We start from the raw sequence: 20549 nt of genomic DNA, 5'->3' as shown, positions 1-20549 counted from the left end.
CTGTTACTGTTTATGAAACGTCTAGTTCACTCATTCATGTAATTTGATCTAGTTTTTGGATTCATTTGATTAATCTCCAAAACATACAGCTCTTTGCAGAATTTATTCTCGTCCTCAATTTGTCCAAAATGGATTAGTCTGACCCGCATCGATGTTGGCCAACACAGAATGAAAGCTAGAGGACAAAGAGAAATTACTCGTGCAATCGAAAGGACAAGGATCAGTTCTGAACTCAGACTCTCCAAACTTCTTGAAATAAAATCAAAGTTTCAGCTTGTAAATTGTCGACTTGGCTAACAATTTCCATTGTTTAAAATATTCAGACAGGGCCCCAAGAGTGTAGAAAGCTGCCGGTGCATAGACCACCATTTTGGGCTCCCTTTCTGAGATCCTGCTTATACAAATAACATAATGATATCGAAGTAGAAAAATAACCTAGTATAAATGTTAGCCCATGGCCAAAGTTATTTTATTATTTGGAAAAAAAATGACCAGAAAACCAACAATTTTTTAACGTTTTCTTTTGAGATGAGCCTCACTAAAGCCCATAGGCTCCGGGGTGCACCCCTTCTCGTAACGGGGTATTCAGAAAATATTTATTATACTTTCTGAATATTTCTTTTCGAATATAGATTATTTACATAATACAGCATCAGCGTACATTATGAGATGAAACTTTCATCTCATTAGGATAAACAGAATGTAAACGATGAAGGAACATTGTCGCAGTTTTTTATAAATGAATAAGCACAAAATCATTTTGGATATGAAAGCATTTTTATTAACCAGATTACTTAAACATTCTAAATCTTTTAATTACGTTAATTAAACGTGATAATTACAAACGAGAAACTCTACAAAAACTCCATTCCAGATTAACTACATTAATTTAGAAGTAAGTTTTTTTCCTGACATATCTCGTTTTCTTTTGATTAAATTCCATTTTTACTCTTAATGGTTTCCTAACGTTTGTTCATCACATGTTTTATCTTTTCTTGTTTATTTTCCTTCTGTTTTTTCTTATCTCCTTAGCTTTATTGCTCCTTATTAACTTCGTCGCTAGACAACTTGGCACTTTCCATCTGCCGCAATCTTTTGATATACAATAATCTTTTTTTACAAATAAATATTTTCTGTTTGACATAATATTTTCTTTCGTTCTCTTCTGACCAATCTCTTTTATTCAATTGTTCTTTTTTGTTGCTCTTTTATGCGCATTCTTGTAACATTTGCCATTTGGTTATCCTTGCTGCCTTGTTATCGCTTTATTTTTTTAACGTAATATAATAGAGAACACATGTAACACTATAAAATTTAATTTGAATTTTACCGATAGCAATAATTATTCATTGTTGGACTACAATTTTCAAATTACAGATCTATAAATTTCCTTGATATCCGCTCTCTATGTCTGTCCTTCCTTAATCTCGAGAGCAAAATTAAATAGATAAAAGTCATGACGAGGAATGGAAATCTTATGGGCAGGAGGTCCCGATTAACTATATATGAACTTCTGATTTGAGCTGGAAATTACATTATTTCAATTCAAAAATTATTTTTAGGAGGAAATTCGATGACAGGCATGACTCTTGTTAACAGGAACAGTATGATCTACAGGTGCAAGACGCTACTAAAATCGACAGCATATATTTTAAATTAAATAAGTTAAAAATATGATTAAAAATTGAAACCCGGCATTGTGACGATATCACAATAAATAATTGCTCGTTAACATAATAGTTGAAATGGTAATGGTGCCAAGAATCCCAGGAAATTTTTAATGGATTAATCTGTTCCAGATGTGCTGGGCCTCGTTGCGGGACTGCCCGAATACACGATAGGCCCGATTAGTGGCCACAGGGAGGAAAGAATAAAAACTATTAACAAAAATGCCTTTGTTTATAAACCACCGACGTAAGCTATTTATAATGTGCCCACAGTTGACGAGTGGATAAAACCGCTGGGCACACGCAGTTGGGAGTTAAACCCACCGAACACTGCCACTTGGAAATAGAACCTACAGTCGTGGGTTCATACCTGAGAAGGATTTTTCGGGCTTTCTACGCCTATACATAGTCCAGTTTCCTGTAGCAATTTCTCCTAGTTGTTACCCACCCGTGGCAGATCGTTCGAAGTGTTGCATTGCTTTCTTTCATCAATTTATAACGAAACATTAAATTATATATATATATATATAACAATAAAATCTTAAATATATATATATATATATATATATATATATATATATATATATATATTTAAGATTTTATTGTAGAAATTTATCCAATAAAAACTAAAAATATTTCTTATTTGACAGGTTGTAGAACCGCTCATAGGTGAAAATCGTTCCAATGTTTTTCCTCCAGGATGCCTGAGAAGGAATCGGATGGTTGCGCACAAGATGAAAGACAGGCACGGTCGATTGCATTAGAGAAGGCATACGTTCACGATGTATATGATCAGATAGCACCGCATTTTACTGACAACAAATATCAAGCTTGGCCTCGGGTCAAACAGTTTTTGTTGGACTTGGAACCGGGAAGCATTGTTGTCGACATCGGTGAGTTGAAGATTTCATTTAATTTTTATACAATTTATTTCCTCTGGCAATCTTTAGGTCCCGTGTTTTGTATTTTATTGCTTCCAAAGAAACCCTGTTCAATATTTAATTTATCTGCTTAAAATGATAACAAAATAATGAATAGAATTAGCCGTTCTGCTCATCAGAAGTTATAATTTAATCTAATTTTTTAATAATTAATTACAATAAAAAGTTGTATAAATTACATTAACTATTGTTTATATAGCTTTGTATGACTTGCAGTAATACAGATGGTATTTCATATGTCGTAGGCAGTTTCGTACCCAGAAATTGAACGTAGCATGTGTAAATTATGAATATGCTACGTATTTTTCGTTCCTCGAAGCGCCACAAGTTCCCTAGTGATGCATTTTTGAACTAATTTTTTTCTTCGGCATATCAAATTTGATTGAGTCCGAACTGCTGCATATTCTACATACAGAGTTGATTAGAGATAATTTAATTACAATTTACACGGTTATTTAGGAAAAAAAATGAAGGAAAAAAAAACCTATTTCTACTTAACGGAATAAAATATATATATTTGAAGAAACGTACATTTCTTTTTAGATTTATTGGCATTTTAAACATAAATACTCCTTATTACAATAATACATATTTTACATTGTAAGCGCTTTCAGAATTTCTTACATTATTAACTTTATAAGTAGATTATTTTTTCATAAATATAGTTTGTATGAAAACAGCTTAAAATTGCGCTTTATGACTAGAAATAAAAGTAGAATCAAGTTTATCGTCATGTAAAAAATGGAAGGAGATTACATAAAAGCTTATAGAATTACTATCTCATATAATTGAAAGTAGCATTTTCTTTAATTTTTTTTTCGTATTATTTTTGGTTCTTTGTGGGCACTAAGTGGGTCTTTTACCCTACCCATCGCTGGTTCGGTTAGAGCCATAATGGCCTCTCCTCTCCTCTTCGGGTTTATCGACTGTGCGGGGATTCGATCCTGGATTCCCCAGAGTGTTTTTTAAACATTCCTTAACTAATTAAATATTAAAAGCCACAAATAAATTATTTAATTAAAATTATATAAAGTCAATTTTTTTAAATATAAAATAGTTAGAGCTAATAACTTAATTTTTAATATTTTTTTATTAAAATTTCTTCTCTTAGTAACAAGAATTTACATTATTTTTTCACTTCTAAAATCAATTTTTACATAAAAATCTTCTTCTAAAATTTAAATTTATTTTTAAAACAGATAATTAACTAATTAAAATTAATTAATTACCTAATGTTTTACAACAGAAGCGGGATTATTTCGTATGTTTTCCTTAAAAATAAACTTATTTTCTTTTTAAAAGAAGAAGAAGAAGAAATTTAAATTTAAAACGAAAATTTATTTTTATTTCGATCTTATTTTATCAAACTTGTAATTGAAGTAGTCAAAACTTCTGTATGCTTTTTTCTCTATCTCAGAAGTAATTTTTTTGTATGTAACGGGCATATAGTTTGTTACTTTTAACATTACAAAAGTGCTTTATTTCAAATTCCAAGTTAGTATATAAGCTATGTTGGACAGAGAATATAATAAAGCTAACCCAAGGGTATAATTTACAAGCATTTTTATCGAGCAAATAAATAAATAAATAAAATCTAATGGCACGCGTGACTTCTTCGATAAACGCCTTTATAAATTATGACAATATATATATTTTTTTTATCTCCTGTGTTCTTCCAATATTAGGGATATTTGTTAGATATTTATTTTAGTTAAAGGTTATATTTGTTTTTTTCTAGATTCACTGATAAATATGTAATTTTTTTAATGAGAAAATATTAGAAAATTATCTCATTTCGGTGGTATATCAGAGAAGATAGATAAAGAAATGAACGTGACCCAGTTTCGAGTGAGATATGTTCGGAGAGTCATCAACTGACATTAGAAGCATCTGTTTTATTGACAACGTGGAGGTCAATACAGAAAAAAATATATTAAAAAATACAAATTTTTATGCTGTTTTTCGGTTATTATAAGTATTTTTGCAACTGGAAGTGAATTTAGAATAATTAAAATTAACAATTTACGATTTAATGCTGATATTTCAAGAACTTTCTGATATATGTACAGTACGTGTGCCCGACGTTTTTCTCGAGCTTTTGGGGGGTGGGCTTTAGTGTTGGTTGTACCTCGTACGGTATTTTTTAAGGAGTTGAAGAATAACTGTGCTTGCTTGGTGTCGCTCGGGCTTTAAGTGAGTGAAGATTGATGAGGTTTGGTAGGGAGAGGGAAATAAAAACAATGGTCTTAGTAACTAAAATGTACATTTACCAACCTCAGTATTTACAGTAATGAAACGGCAATGTTATATTAACTCTTGCTCGGGCTTAAGTTAAGAGGGGTGTGGGATCCCATAGTATTTTTTCTAATGTGTCGAAGAATATTCATGCTAAATTTGGCACGGATACGTTGAACTGTGTGAAAGCCTCTTCCTCACAAACATACATATTTTAACTTTTATACGTTATAAAGTAAATTTTTGTATTCCAGAATACGCTTCTATCATCGTAAGAATCTCTTGTATTTCAGTATAAAAATTATTATAAGACAAAATTATGTGTAAAAGAAATTACCTTTTTTTTTTTTTATTATATTTAAAAAGTTGCATATTTTCAATACGGCAAGAGTAGTATTATATTAAACTGCGGCTAGAAAAACAGAAATAGAGTAGAATCATAGTAACAACCATCCCGGTCTTAAGAGAATTGGTTTAGATAATACTGGATAAGCTATATTTACATCGTTATTTATTGTCATAAAAGTTTATATGTATAATTGCAGACAGGAGAAACAAACATAAAATCAACACCACTTGGGGAACGTAACATTGATTGGACAATAACCATGTCTAGGCGTATAAATCTATCTGAGTAGACAGAAAAACGTGGTTAGAATATTATACCGTACTGTACATATAAGTATTTTATTTCCTTATTCCGTGGGGACACTACAGAGAAATCGCTTCTTTGGTGTGTATTACGCGTTGAACTTTTGTAAATGTTTGAAGTTATTGACCAAAAATAAAAATCGTATACAAGCGGGAATAAATTTGAAAAAGAAAAAAATAATAATTAAAATAAATTTCGTTTGACTCTTTACAAAACGATTTGATTTATACTCAAAAATTTTATAGTTATTTAATGTATGAAATGATCGTATCTGCTTCAGGAATTCTATGTTGATTTTTATTGTAATTTAAATTAAAAATTAATTTCTGTAAACGAATTTGTAATTTAAATTTTGGATTCTAATTTAAATTTAAATTTGACACCGTTTCAATTGTAATTATTTCCATCGTATTTCAAAATCTCATTGCTGTTCTCAAAGAACTGATTGATATTTTTAGAAATGAATCAATGAATCAGCTTTACAGTTACTGGTTCTGTTAATTAAACTGTCTTGCACTGTACTTACACAATGCATGTATTTGTATCGTGTTTACACTAGACTCTTTTTAATCCGGCCATTTTGAGCTGCCTGATTAGCCAGACTGCCGGATTGATGCGAGTGTTTAAGTGTAAAGACAATGAGTGGAGTGACCTATCGCCCTTTAGGTAGTGATTCTTTTTTGGAGGTAGGTGACATCTAGCGTTGTACACAGAAATGAAACCCGAGTATACAGGAAAAAAGCTGTGCCGGATTAGCAAGAGTGCGCTGCATTTTCATTTTTTTCTCTCTCTTCTATTTATTTATCTTTTTACAGATGTTTGATGTAATTTAGCCAGACTCTCGACCTGGAAAAACAATAATAATTTACAAGTATTACAGTTTACTTCGTTGTATTTTAAGGCAATGATGCTCAAAATACATCAAAGTCTCGTTACAAAGAGACATCTTCTGTTCACTTGCATTGATAATTTACAAACATTTTTATTTGGTTTATTTATGCAAATTACCATTTTAAATTGCGACAAATGAAAAATAACACGTTATTTTAAATTATTTCCAACAGTTCACAAGCGTTTTTGAATATTTAATCTTGTTTTTTTATCCTTATAAATCAGGAAAAATTGCGTTTTTATTATTTTATATTTTATTAAAAATTGTATCTTTGTGTGTATTCACTTGGAAACTCGTCGAACGTAACGAAACATTTAAAAGAATTTTTTTACCGTCAGACAGATGACATTCCTTCCTTTTTCAGACGAAGCGTTAACATTAATCGATAGCCTTTCACGTGAATTTATTTAAATAAATTCATAACATGTAATTATATCAATTTTCTTTTTCTTTCAAGAAGTAAATATAATATTAATAAGCTAAATATTAATTAAAAATCAGAATAGAAATCATACTAATTACCTTAATTACATTTTTACGTCATTAATTACTTGATAATATGCGTGAGAGTCTGACGACAATTACTTAACTTATAATGGTGTTACTGCATTGGTATTTACCTCGTATTTAAAAGAAAGGGAAGGGGGAAAATGTCATTTTGTGCCCTCTTCAGCAGGAAGATATGATAAACTTAATGCAATTTTTGCTTTGATCATAATGATAATCTGTTTATGACTATTTTATATTCAATTTTAAAAATATTGGAAGAATAATGGCTTTCGTCCAACATCTTATCAGAGCTGAGACAGAAAACTCATAAGAAACTGCAATTTAAAAAAGAAAATTGTTAACATGGTCGAATTTTTCACTATTTTTTTAAAAGAATAAATGTTTATCTCGTGTTTTTCTTAAAAAAAATACAGCTTCATATTTATTCATAGGCTCATACATATAAAATAGTAAACATTCTATATTTTAAACAACAAAGAACTTTACCTGGCATTAACATCGATTATATTTTTGAGTACAGAATGATGTAAAGAGTGCTCTATTCTTTGTACATTCGCTTGAAGTTTTGTAATTTATCACACATATTGAATCCGAGGTAAATAGATGATAAACCGGAAGGAAATCCAAATCGATTTAGTATATTTTGGGAGGGAGAGAGAGAGCGCGAAATGAACAAATCCAAAACTGAAATTCCATTATTGATAGAAGAGAATTTGATCGGTAGAATTGTTTACACAGATTTCGGGAATTCTTGCCAAATCCAGTTTTTAATCAAATGGAAAGCCGCGGAATCATTACGTAAAAGGACGAATCATTCTTCTTACAGTCAATATATTTCGAATTTATTCGTTTTTTCGATTTATTTTCTTGTTTTTCTTTTTGTAGGTTGCGGGAATGGAAAATATCTTGACATTAATCACGAGGTGTACAAAATCGGTTCTGACAGATGCGCTCCTATGACCCACACGGCCAGGCGTCGCCGATACGAAGTGCTAATTTCGGATAATCTGCATTTACCATTTAGAGACGAATCGTTCGATGCCGCATTATCGGTGGCCGTGGTCCATCATTTTGCCACCACCGAAAGAAGAATCCAAGCTTTACAAGAGCTAGCCAGGATCCTGAGGATAGGGGGTAGAGTTATGATAACGGTATGGGCTATGGAACAACGGCATAGGAAGGTAAGTTATTTATTGTTTATTCTGTTGGAATTTATAATAAAATTAATTATTTGTCTTTGGTATTACTTTTAGTTTGAATCTCAAGACGTTCTAGTACCTTGGTATCGACCGGACAAAAGCAGCAGTGATGGTAAGTTTTTAGCTTCTGTGTAAAAGACAGTGGTTCTAAGATAAATTTCCAAAATTTCTAGAAATTCCTTACATATTTTTTTATTTAAAGAAGAATATAATCAAAATTCATTTATTTTTCCAAACTGAATTCAGTGAGTTAGCCTATTTCAATACTTTCTTTTCATCGTTTAAACCAAAGATAATTCGAATATTCTCTCCCCAATTATTTCTATCAGGTCAGTCCATAAGTCCATGCGCATTTTTATGACCTTGAGAAAAATCTTGTTTTGCTGTTAAAAATATCCGTGTGGTGTGATAATTTTTACACTGAAGTGTTAAATTGGATCTCATTCATATAATACTGTTCAGAATTGTGAACATTTCAGTTGTTTATTTTCGTTAAAATGGAAGTAACCGATGAATATAAAAGACATGTTTTATACTTTTTATTTTTAAGTGGTGAGAATGCTACAAATGCAGCCAAAAAAATAAATACTGTACATAATCAAATTGTAATTAGTGCAAGGACTGCGCAGAAGTGGTTTGAAAGATTTAGAAACAATGATTTTAGTGTGGAGGATAAGGCTCGTACTGGAAGACCCGTTGACTTTGATGACGATGCTCTCTCTGCACTAGTTGAAACAGAACCATCTTTAACAGTTGATGAAATTGTGGAACGTTTAAATTCATCCCACGGAACTGTTCATAGACACCTATAACAAATCGGAAAAGTTTCAAAGCTAGGAAAATGGCTACCACATGAACTGTCAATAGCTAACCGACAACGTGTAAACATTTGCACGTCTCTTTTATCCTGTATTGCTTTAGAACCTTTTCTTGGTAGGCTGGTTACTGGAGACGAAAAATGGATCCTCTATAATAATGTGACGAGAAAAAGACAATGGATGGATCGCGACAAGCAGCCAAAACCGACTGCAAAAGGTGAGTTGCATCCAAAAAAAATTATTTTGGACTATAAACCCAAAGTTGAGTTTTAATTAAACACTTGGCTTTATTTTCCATCTTTATTTAGTTGATCAACTAAATAAAGATGGAAATAAAGCCAAGTGTTTAATTAAAACTCAACTTTGGGTTCATAGTCCAAGAATCAACAAAACACGGTTTCAAAGAAGAAATAAAAATTCTTTTGTCTGTTTGGTGGGATATGTCAGGTGTAATTCACTTTGAGCTGTTAGAACCTAATCAAACAATTACAGCTCAAATGTATTGTGAGCAATTAGAGCGTTTAAATGAAAAATTGAAAAAAAAATCGACCGTCGTTAGTGAACAGAAATCAGGTTCTCTTGCAGCATAACAATGCCAGACCACACGCTGCAAAAATAACTGTACAGAAACTTGAAAGCTACAACTGGAAAATTTTACCTCATCCACCATATTCGCCAGATATAGCTCCCAGCCTATCATCTTTTTCGCAGTTTGCAGAGTTTTTTAAAAAGGAAAACTTTTGAGGATGAGAACAATATAAAAAAGGCTATTTCTGAATATTTTGATTCAAAACCGAAAACATTTTACGAAGACGGGATTAAAAAGCTACCATCAAGATGGCAAGAAATTGTACAAAATAATGGTGAATACATTATAGATTAAAATAAAATTTAATTAAAATTTTTTGCTGCTTTTTTGTAGATAAAAATACGCATGAACTTATGGACTGACCTGATACAATCACTCAGGATTTAACGACAAAACTGTATGCACTTTTCATATAGAAAAACATTAGATTGTACTATACAATACAGATAATTCGAAATGACATAATTATGTCTACACTCACCTTTTTCTTTGTAATTATTCTTTTCCTGTATATTTGATAATAAAATTATAAATACATCACTAGTAAATTCTATAAATATAGAAAATATTAAATCTACAAACAAAATTTTACATTAATTACATTTAAACATTTCAAATAAACTGTCATATTTAAAGAAATCCGATTTACCAAGGCATACAGAAGAAGAAACAGCTTTTTCTAAATTTATTTTGTGTCATTTTTCGTGTATTTCTTTTTTGTTTGCGACTTTCAAGTGTAAGGATTTGTAAACAATGGTTTCTATTCATCTAAATTTTTTTAAGTTAAAATTTATGAGAATATTCCATCACAGTCGGAGCCGGATGGTCAATTAACATGTCTAAAGTGGTCGGATTTTAGGGGACTACCCTAATAGTAATTTAAATATGAACGTACCCGTAATAATATTTCATAAAAAGCCTTTATTGTAATATTTAAAAAATTACAGTTAACTAAATTAATTATCAACGTTTCTCGTGTTGCGGACCCCTAAACCCACACATCACGATGGACCGAGGATCACCGGTTGATCAACGCCGATCTATAAGATATAATAACGAAATATATAAATAATTTTTTTTTTATTTTTAGTAATAAAGTCTTCTAAACAATGAAAATCCGTTTCTTTTCTAAATCCGTTGATAAGAGTCTTGAGACACTTACATGAGATACCCACTTGCACTCAGTTCATCCCCCGCATTTTATTACATTGTTTTATGCATTGATTGGGACATTTTCCTGTGTTATTTTATATTAAATTATATTTTAGAATTAAAATGGGCATTTTTTAGGTTGGGAACGGGTTAATTCACTTTATATTATTTCTTATGGGAAAAATTGTTTGGAACTCGAACTTTCTGGAGCTCAAACGCCTTCTGGAACGAGTTCGAGTTCCGAGGTGCCACTATATTTGTGTAGAAACTTTAAAGAAATTCATTACGGGGCATGACTTGCGTTGTCACTTTTCTTGTACAAAACTGAGGACCACAGACATTGAACAACGGAAGACAATTATAACAAAGTACTTTGTTATAAATATTCGTTTATTAATTGAAAATTATAAAACATTAAATAGAAAATAAATAGGGTTTTAAACCCAATGTTAGAATTCTTATCAACCGTTGCACAACGAATTGTTATCCCTAAATTTTATTTTTTTGTCCAACTCTGATTGATAGTAGCGTCTTTCTCTTTCTGTTATTCTAGCGTGTGATAAAAACGAAACTATTACTTTATAATGAGAATATTTCAGGGATAATAAAGTAAACAAAAAAAACAACCCATTAATATTGTTGTTAAAGGAGGATATTATTGATAAAGGAAGAGGGAAGACAATACAGTTCAATGGAGGACAGTCCTCCCAAATGGATGACGGTTGGCAACACTAATTGATACTCAACTGTACGAAAGTTTATGGTTAGTTTACAGTAAATCTTCAGTGAATAGAAATAATAATCATCATCTTCTTTGTTACGATTATGTTGACAAAACTAACACTATTGGCTATCTGCAAGATGCATGGCATGTAAAATAACTACTCGTTCTACCTGTTGCCTGAATAATCGTTCACAATAATGTTACCAACACGCAAAAAATCTATCAAAATTTGTATCATTCCCGAGCAGCAAGAGCGCCAACTTTAAGCGAGATTTGATCGGTTACTATGGCCAAAATTTAATTTTAAACGTTTTGAGTACTTTATGTCTTCATCTGGAAAGTAATTAGGAGCTTCCTAAACTCAAAAAAGATGCACCACTTACACTCAAATACCTTATAGCTCGCAAACCTATTGGATGATACCAATTTAAAGTATTAAACTATGAAAAATAAACTTGTCTATAGACCTTCAAATAAATCGATTATCTCATCAGGGTCGCTAATGGCCAAGTTGGATCCTCTGCTATATCCTATTAAATCTAAAAATTCACTGCAATAAAAAATAATACATTTTAACTTTCGAAGGTCACTATAGTAAAATATTATGTTTTTTTCTGTTTTCAGATCGTGGATCGTCGGCAGAAAAAGACCTGACAAGTACTACAACTAGTGACGACGATATTCTCATATATCAAGCCTATTCGCACACATCTGATAGTGATATCAATAGCACTCCCGTTTCTCAACCAGTAAATAAACCATTAGCTCAGAGACGGCAGCTATTTAGTAATGCCAGGGGTCGTTATCAAGGACGTAGCTTCGAGGCCCCTTGTAATCAGAATACTACCGAGATGTCATCTTCGGGAGAAACTTGTTATAATTTCTTGCGAAGAGCTTTGCAAAAATTATCGAATCCCGGTGCTTCTTACATTCGTAGACAGTCTTATTTTTATCGTAAATGTAGGACCTCTTGGTTTTCTGATAGTCAAGACTCTGATCCCGGCGAGAATGGTCACATTGAACTCAGACATTTAGAAGAGGAACCAACTATCATGGATACTAGTCCACCAGCTCCGGCTCAAACAGAGTTCAGTCCTACGGCTCACAGATTCAAATCGTTAGGAGATTTGTTTCAAATAATTCCCAATATCTTAAGACCGAAAAAATCTCCAGTGGATCAAGAAGAGCATCGAGAAAAAAGAGTTTCTACGGCAAGTGATCCAAGAGAATATGCAAGAAAGCCTGGACCTGCATTAAATGGGATCGTAAGGTCTCGTTCCACCGCTTGCTGCATGTTTCAATACGAGGAATTTGAAAGAAGTGAAGAAGAAAAAGTAGTAGTAGCCTCAAATTCACTAACCTCTTCTGATATTGCCAATGGAAACGTCATTATAGTGGATCAAAATTCCACTCAAACTGTCGATTCTCCTACTGACGAAGAAAAAGAAGAATCAAATGTGCCCAGTTTGATGGAGACTTCTAATCAAGAGCAAACTTCAAACTTGGTAGAAAAATCCACCGATACTTATGGGCAGTTGATGCCAGAATCTCCACCTAGTCACGATGAAGAAGAAGAGGAACGATTGGTCAGCTATTGGTCAATGCCTGAACTACGTTTTTTGTCGAAATCATCAACTATGGAAGAACCTGTTGAGATTAAAGCTGAAGCCAATCAACTCAATGAAGTTGAAAAAACTTCTTCCGAATGGAAATCGAATCAAGATGAAAATTCTGATTTCAACATTTCCGATAAAATGGCTGAAGACGAAAAATCAAAATTACTCCGAAATGGTTTTGTAAAAAGAAGTTTAAGCATAGATATCAACGTTCCGAAAATGAATGGCGACCAACGACAGTTTTCTTCACCTGCAGATGATAATAAAGAACATCAATCTCCTTCATGCACTCCTCGATGGAATAGCTTGAAGAGCGACGTGGAAGAAACAGTATCCGTTGTCCAGTGGAAAGGACAAAGTCTTCAAAGTGATACGAGCGTGGAAAGTGACGAAAGTATCATCTCTGTTATATATCGTAGTCCTAGTGAATTAGAAGCTTTGGCGGGAAGAACTAGGAGAACAAGTCGCTCTCTTCAAGCCTCTCCTCTGACGATAACATCCAGAGGAGGTTCTGTCGAAGCTAACTCGGATTCAGGTGAAACAGGAATCAAACTTTTGTCTAAATACTTAGATGCCGAATGCACAGAAGTGAGAGAGATATTACAGGATATTAAACCAATTGGATGGAAAAGCAAAATTGATGGAGAATTGCTGAAAAGCAGGCGATCTCGTTCTACTAGCGTAGATCTAGACTTTCGTCACGAATCTAGTGTAGCGAGTTCGAAAGACATGAGAAGATCTTCACTACCCTGTCCTATGTACGTGAGGAAATCGCTAGAAATTGAAGAAGAAGAAGAAGACGAAGATTCCAAAAATGATACGGTGGAAGTATTTACCACCAAAGAAGATGAAGAAAGTGTTTCCTCAAAATCCGTTACCTTTCGTAGACTGTGTCGCTCAGAGCCAATTGATCTTTCAGAAGATGAACTTGACAATCTTCCAGATGATGGAGAAAACGCACAAGATGACGCTAAAGATAATGAAATATTTGATTTAAAAACAATGATTTCTCAAACAAAATCTGTACCAAAGATGGAAGGAAATAAAACGGTTAAAAAACCGGTAGGCATTCTGAAGCACTGTTGTCGTGCAAGTAGTTTAGAAGAGCAGAGTACCAAACGCGTTCGATTACCAAGAAGATCTCTAAGTGACGCTAGTGACCCATTGTCTCCGATAAAAGAGCTAAAGTCTTTTCGAGTACGTCTGTGTGTGGATGAAAGACCTCGAGGGGGAGGAAGCGTATCCAGATGGAATCCGACTCTGATTTGGCAATTTTCATCTGGTATCGCGGAATTAGAAAGTAATGATGAAAGGCATGAAGAATCAGATGACGATATGCCCATTCATCAGAAGTTAATAGAAAATACTACGCATGAAGAAGAAGAAGAAAAAGATCTTTCAGTACGAAAATCTTTGAAACAGCAGTCTTCGGAAGAAAATGATACATCCAGTATACAATTTTCACGTCAATCTTCTACGACCTCGGAAGATTGCTCTGACTTGCACCGCCAGCATTCTGCAGACGATGAAAGAAGATCATCTTCCGAGCATTCTAGAAATACTAAAGAAATTATTCACGAAGACAGCTCGGATCATGATTATTCTCTTCCCACACACGACATCTTTAATCGTTCTGATTCATCCGACAGAAAAAGCTCTTTTGTCCGAGAATCGTCAGAAGAACAAAATCCAGAAGAATCGTTTGAGCACGACGTTTCCAGTGTGACAGCTTCTATTGGATCAAAAGACACCGAAGAAGATCTCCCCGCATCTAATCATTTGTGCCAGTTATCGGAAGGTCAGAGAGAAAAACGACATAGTAGATCAACAGATGAATCTGATGTTGATTTAATGCAGACAAGCTTTACTTCAATTCCAGAAAACAGCTTCGGAAAGCTAGAAATCCTCCCTGTTGCTAACACAGATGAGATGTATGACGTAATGGAATGGACTTCCCGAAATTGTGATCACGCAGATCAACCGAGCAGCTTGAGTAGAAACACTTCTCAATCTTTATCAACATCGCAGGAAAGTTTGGCAGGCAACGATGCCGGTGGTCCTATGACTTATCATCGGTATTATCACGTTTTTCGAGAGGGTGAATTAGATCATTTGATTGAAACTCACGTAGAAAATCTTCACATCATTTCTTCCTATTACGATCATTCTAATTGGTGTGTTGTAGCGGAAAAAGTACAAGTTTGGACGATATAAATTAAACGAGGATAAAGATTTCAGATTTTGATAAAAAAAAATTCCCTCTTAATGGCTACGATACGAGTCATTTGTGAACTCCCTTGTAAAATTTTCTATATAAACAATCTTATCCATAAAGAATAGGTGAGTAAATATCATTGTGTATAATAAATATCAAGAATTTATATTTTGAATCTATGGAATAGCGAAAGAGGAACTCGAGCAGGGACCAAGATATGCGGCTGATGAAAAGTGATGCATGGTCTTTATAGCTCCTGTCTTTAAATGAAATTTCGTCTTCCTTCTTCAAGAATGTAACAGGTACATTATTTGCCATCGATTCTATCGTCGAAGATTATTTCTCTAATACTTTGCTTTTCAGGATAATTTATATTTTCAAATGGCCTTAACAATTATCCTGAGAAAAAAAATCCCGCGAGTTATAAGAATTTCATAGTTATCAAATAGTCCGGAAGATCTCGAAAGAAATCGAAGCAGAACTTCCATCTTTTGTTATTATTATTCAGAAAATTGCCACGTCCAGATGAGAAATAAAATAAAATAAAAATAAATGATCTTCCGAAGGCATTCGAGCTCAATGGAAAAAAAAAGAAAACACTCATTCTCTATTCTTCCAAATAAGAATTAATTTTTGTAATTCTTCAAAGGTCTTTTTAAACTCAAATCTTCATCGTTATAAAGTTATATATTTGAATGTATAATAAAAACCTTATGATCATCAATTTTGGTGTTGTGGCCTTTACATTCCTGTTTGCCACTTGGCATGCAAGAAAAAAAAAATTCTTTTTTCCAGTGCCATGAAGAAATGAAAACCCGAATAAGGTTAACGTCGTGATTGACCTGTTATTTCTTCGTCTTGGCTTATCAACGTTAAAATATTATTTAATTTGAACAACGAATTTTTTACAATTTGAATAAAAATAAAAGATCATTTTTGTCTCGTTAATTAGTCGTTCGAATATTTCTTTTTCACGAATCATTTGCATTTCGTGACAGATATTTAGTTAAATAAGATCTTAAAATCAACTTAGAAATCTTTATAGATGTTAAAATATGCCAAATTTTTAAATTTTGGTTTAATTTTAATGAATGTTATTTTCAAACACATTTAATATTTTCGATTTTAAAATTGAATTTTCTAGTTAAAAAATTGATTAAAAAATTTTTTCTATAATGTTTATTGGTTAAGTTAATGTCAAAATTCACTGAAATAAAACAATAATAATTAATTAAATTATCAATATGACAACATAAATGCATCTGTAAATAAATTCTCGATGTATGTCCATCAACGATATGAAAACATTGTTCATCATCAAATGATCTCGATTTATAATTATTATTAAAATTTTATTAAAATATTAATAAAATTAAAAAACTTGTTTATGTGAAAATTGTATTTTTTTCCAAAATAAATTTATAATTTTAATAAAAAGTAATAGTTATACAAGGTTTGTTCAGGACAGATATTGTAAACAGCGTAAAAAGAAAACGTTACGGAAATTATCTTAATCGTTACCTTAGTAGTACTAAGGTGACGGTGTAATTTCCATAAATCCTACCGAATTCTATAAATTTATAAACTTATGATGACTGAAACCTTCTTTTGATCTTAAAGTAATCTAGAAGAACAGCGTGATCTTTAAAGAAATTGATATTTCTACCGATTTTTCAAATTGTAACATTGACTAAAGGATCAATTATTATTTAAAATAATCTTCTTTAACTTCATTTTACCCATCTGTTTTAATGTCATATTATTTGTCAAAATATCTTTCAGTGCAGATTACAGTTTGGAAACAACATAAAGTCGATTGAAGCTGTCTAGAAAATATAGAATATCACTTATCTACACGTTCTTTTCCTTCTTAAGCCAAAAGTACTGTACAGAAAAGTCTTATGTGCAAAGGCAACGTTAAACAAAAGTGGCTAATCACTTCATTATTCGATTTCTTCGTTGTTCTTTATGCACAGAACTCGCCAGTGACCGAGTGGATGAAACCAATAAACACTGGTTGCGGATTCGTGCCTGTTAACAGAACCGGCATTTGACAGCGTGTCTTAACAGTAAATTGCAGCTCTCTGCAGAAAGTTTACACGACAAACTGTCTACAGGAAGCTTCAGGCTAATAGTCTTCTTTTGCCAGATGCCCAGTACGTTATATTCTATTGACCGTTGTGCACAAAAGAGACTGTTAACGATGATATCAAAAACATTGACATTTGGCTTTAAACGAATGGGGCAACGTTCTGATCACTGACGAGTCAAGGTTCTGTCTACAGAATGATCTGGAGAGAGAGAAAACCCAGTACAACCTCATGAATATTGCGGAAGTGACGAATTTGCAGCTTGGAGCGTATCATGCTTAACGGCCTCACTAAGCTCCGCGATTTTGCAATGGGTGTCAAAACTATAAGACTTCTTGTGGAACGTTTTTTTGATAATGGCAAGGTTTTGTTGCCCTACGTGAAACTTTTCCGAGCTGATTGCCAGTCTTTAACGTAAACACTCCAGGAGATCGGGATCTCTTGTTCAAGAATGGATTTTGTTCGGACAAAGCTAATAAACATCGTTTAAAACCAGCATGAGCATTCGCTGTGCAACGTGTGTTCGTACAAGAGACAATCATATGCAATTTTAATCATTTTCTACGCAAAAAATTTAACAATGATGCTTTGTTTCAACGTAAATCCGTCTCTGTAATCCAAAAAAACACTTTGGTAGACGTATCTCACAGCAATTTCTGGTTAGCAAATCGTTTTTTTATTTACAATTGAACTTCATATGATTTATGCAGTTCAATTGTAAATAAAAAACAATTTGCTAACCAGAAATTGCTGTGAGATACGTCTACCAGTGTTTTTTTGGATTACAGAGACGGATTTACGTTGAAATCTACCATACGGCAACCCGATTATATATTAAACAATGCTTTGGTCTAATTATTTTGTTATTTGATTTTGAGTAATTTCGATTAAAATTTCTTTATAATCATTTTGTTGCGCAAAAAATACAATATTCTGTTTGTGTACTGTTTCTCACCATTGTGATTAGTAGTTCCTGAAACAGAGGCCAAATTAATTGCCATGACTCGCACAAGCGGAAAAAATCACAATTCACAAAGCCGTGAAACACGAGTTACACGAGTCCACGACTGATCACTAATGGCTCAGACTGACTGAACTACTGAACGAGATTAGGTCATTTAAAAAGTTACGACATTGCCAAATTTGTTTGTTAGGATTGTCAGATTCGATTGTTACGATTAATTCTTGATTTAGAAAACGTTACGTTATTAATACATGCCAATAAATAAATGATACAGGATAATTTAAAATTAAATATTTTTGTTAAAATAGTACAAAATTATATTGAAGTAGTATCAACACCACCAAAATATCTATTTTTTTAAGCAAAAGTACCAACTTTGGCACTAAAGTACCAGTTCTGGCAGCTCTGTTCGAGACATGATCCCCTCCCTATCCTTAGACTTGTAATAGCATCAATGCCCTAAATGTATTCCTGTCTAATTTCAAAATTTCTGGTCCACGGGGTCCTGAAATATAAAGCAAACTACAGGCAAACACACACATCCGTGGGGGTGTTTCGAGATAAGAAAAAAAAGCATAGCAATATGTCACATAGAGTAATTTTTGGGGGCTATATCTCGCGAAAGGTCGCTCGTACAGGTATGGTTTCTTTGACTTTTTTGTTCGTATGACTATGCTCTACAGCTCTGTTAGGGTTCCAAACATATCGTTCAGAGCTTGAATTGAGCCTAAATTATTGTTTCTGTATCCTTATTTGTAGAAGATAAAGTTATTTAAATAATGTGATTTCTTCAAATTTTGTATTGTAAACAACAAAATATTTGTCTATTAAATAACTTTTTAAGAACGAATTTCGTGGTAAAAGCCACATTACCAAAGTCACGTTGACTGAAAATTCAAATCAAAGCAAACAGTGCACTCTAGTGGATGATTTAGAAATTTGCCGTTGTTTTTTAAAATTAATCTTTTTGATGTATTTAGTATTTCAAAATATTTTAACGATAAATATTTAAAATAAATTTATTCAATAAATTGTATTATTTTTTCCTTTAATCTCTTCTTTGTTTATATAAAGATGTCAGTATTGTTATACTTATAAGCAGGGATGGGGAGCCGGAGGAGAAATACTTCCGACTCGAGAGTCGGTATTTTTTAAAATCGACTCCGACTCCGACTCCCATAAATAGATTCGACTCCTCGACTCCCGACTCCGACTCTCCATCCTGGCTTATAAGACCTGGATGTAACAAGATGACGGTCGGATGTAAGACTTCCAACTACCGCTCTAGGATCGAATTCTGGCGGTCGCTAAACCCCAAAAATTTTTTCACGGACGATCTGTTCTTGATATGTCAAACCCTGTCCCTTATAACTAGGCCGTCCCTGTTCTGGACTTGACAGAACCCACGAAGAGTAAGACTTAAAAAGATCTCTTACTGCCCTCGAAGCAAAAGGAGTAAAACAAACACAAGCTGTCAAAAGGAACAAGCAGCTCTTCGCTTGCTCTTCGTCATTTCCGAACGAACGACAACCCAAAACTCACCACGTGGAGGTGGCTGCCTCAGAGTTCCACCAAGAGTTGGAACGAATGCCACTCCACAAGTGACTGACATCTCTTGTCGAGTTTAATTCGTCCTAACTCACACAACGAAAATATTTATAATTATTTACTAATTATAATTACTAATTACTTACTATACGGGAGATGGAGAGGACAGAGAACCCTCTCCATCTCCGTTGGTGTCTGTGTGTCCCGTTCCTTTAAGGCCTGCTCGGATGAAGTCAGAAAACGCCAACGGGAGGGGTCTACTAACCTCACCCAAGCGGGCCTTAAAGAAGCGGAACACAGAGAGCCTTTTTCGCTTTTCTGTAAATTACTGAAGTTTAGTTGATCACAAGTTTAACAGGAAATCTGAAATAAAAGAAAAACGCGAACGTACAAAAAAAATTTACTTAACAATGGCCTCGTACAATAGAAAAGGCCAACAATACATTGTAACAATTTGTTACGTATTGTTAGATCATATCAGAAAGTATTCAGCAAAACACCAAACATACATACAAATAACACCTTATCCTTGCCGAGAAAATATTTATTTCAAAAACAAACGTTTTTAGCCTGATTTACAAGCCATCATCAGTTGTGAACGAAATTGGAACTAAAGCATTCCAAAAATAGAATACAAAATTTAAAAATTAAATAACCAACGGGATAACATAAAAAACATAAAATAAGTATATAGGATTGCTTACTATAATTAACATAACACCTCTAATAAAAATTAA

General features: G+C 33.0%; 2 protein-coding genes across 2 annotated transcripts in view; both read left to right on the top strand.

Annotated features, from left to right (window-relative positions):
* fid (fire dancer) overlaps window positions 1-16158 on the top strand; it is a 95327-nt gene extending 79169 nt beyond the window's left edge. The window contains exons 4-7 of the mRNA XM_067281685.1: window positions 2318-2560; window positions 7783-8078; window positions 8151-8208; window positions 12004-16158. Of these exons, the coding sequence (XP_067137786.1) occupies window positions 2368-2560; window positions 7783-8078; window positions 8151-8208; window positions 12004-15209 (3753 nt within the window). The 5' untranslated portion in view covers window positions 2318-2367 and the 3' untranslated portion in view covers window positions 15210-16158. The remainder of the gene's footprint in view (window positions 1-2317; window positions 2561-7782; window positions 8079-8150; window positions 8209-12003) is intronic.
* ZnT49B (Zinc transporter 49B) overlaps window positions 1-20549 on the top strand; it is a 197083-nt gene that overhangs the window by 130815 nt on the left and 45719 nt on the right. The window lies entirely within an intron of this gene.

Source organism: Centruroides vittatus, unplaced genomic scaffold (assembly GCF_030686945.1).
Source record: "Centruroides vittatus isolate TY-2023 unplaced genomic scaffold, ASM3068694v2 contig_926, whole genome shotgun sequence".
NCBI lineage: Eukaryota > Metazoa > Arthropoda > Arachnida > Scorpiones > Buthidae > Centruroides > Centruroides vittatus.
This window is presented reverse-complemented; position numbering and strand designations above follow the sequence as displayed.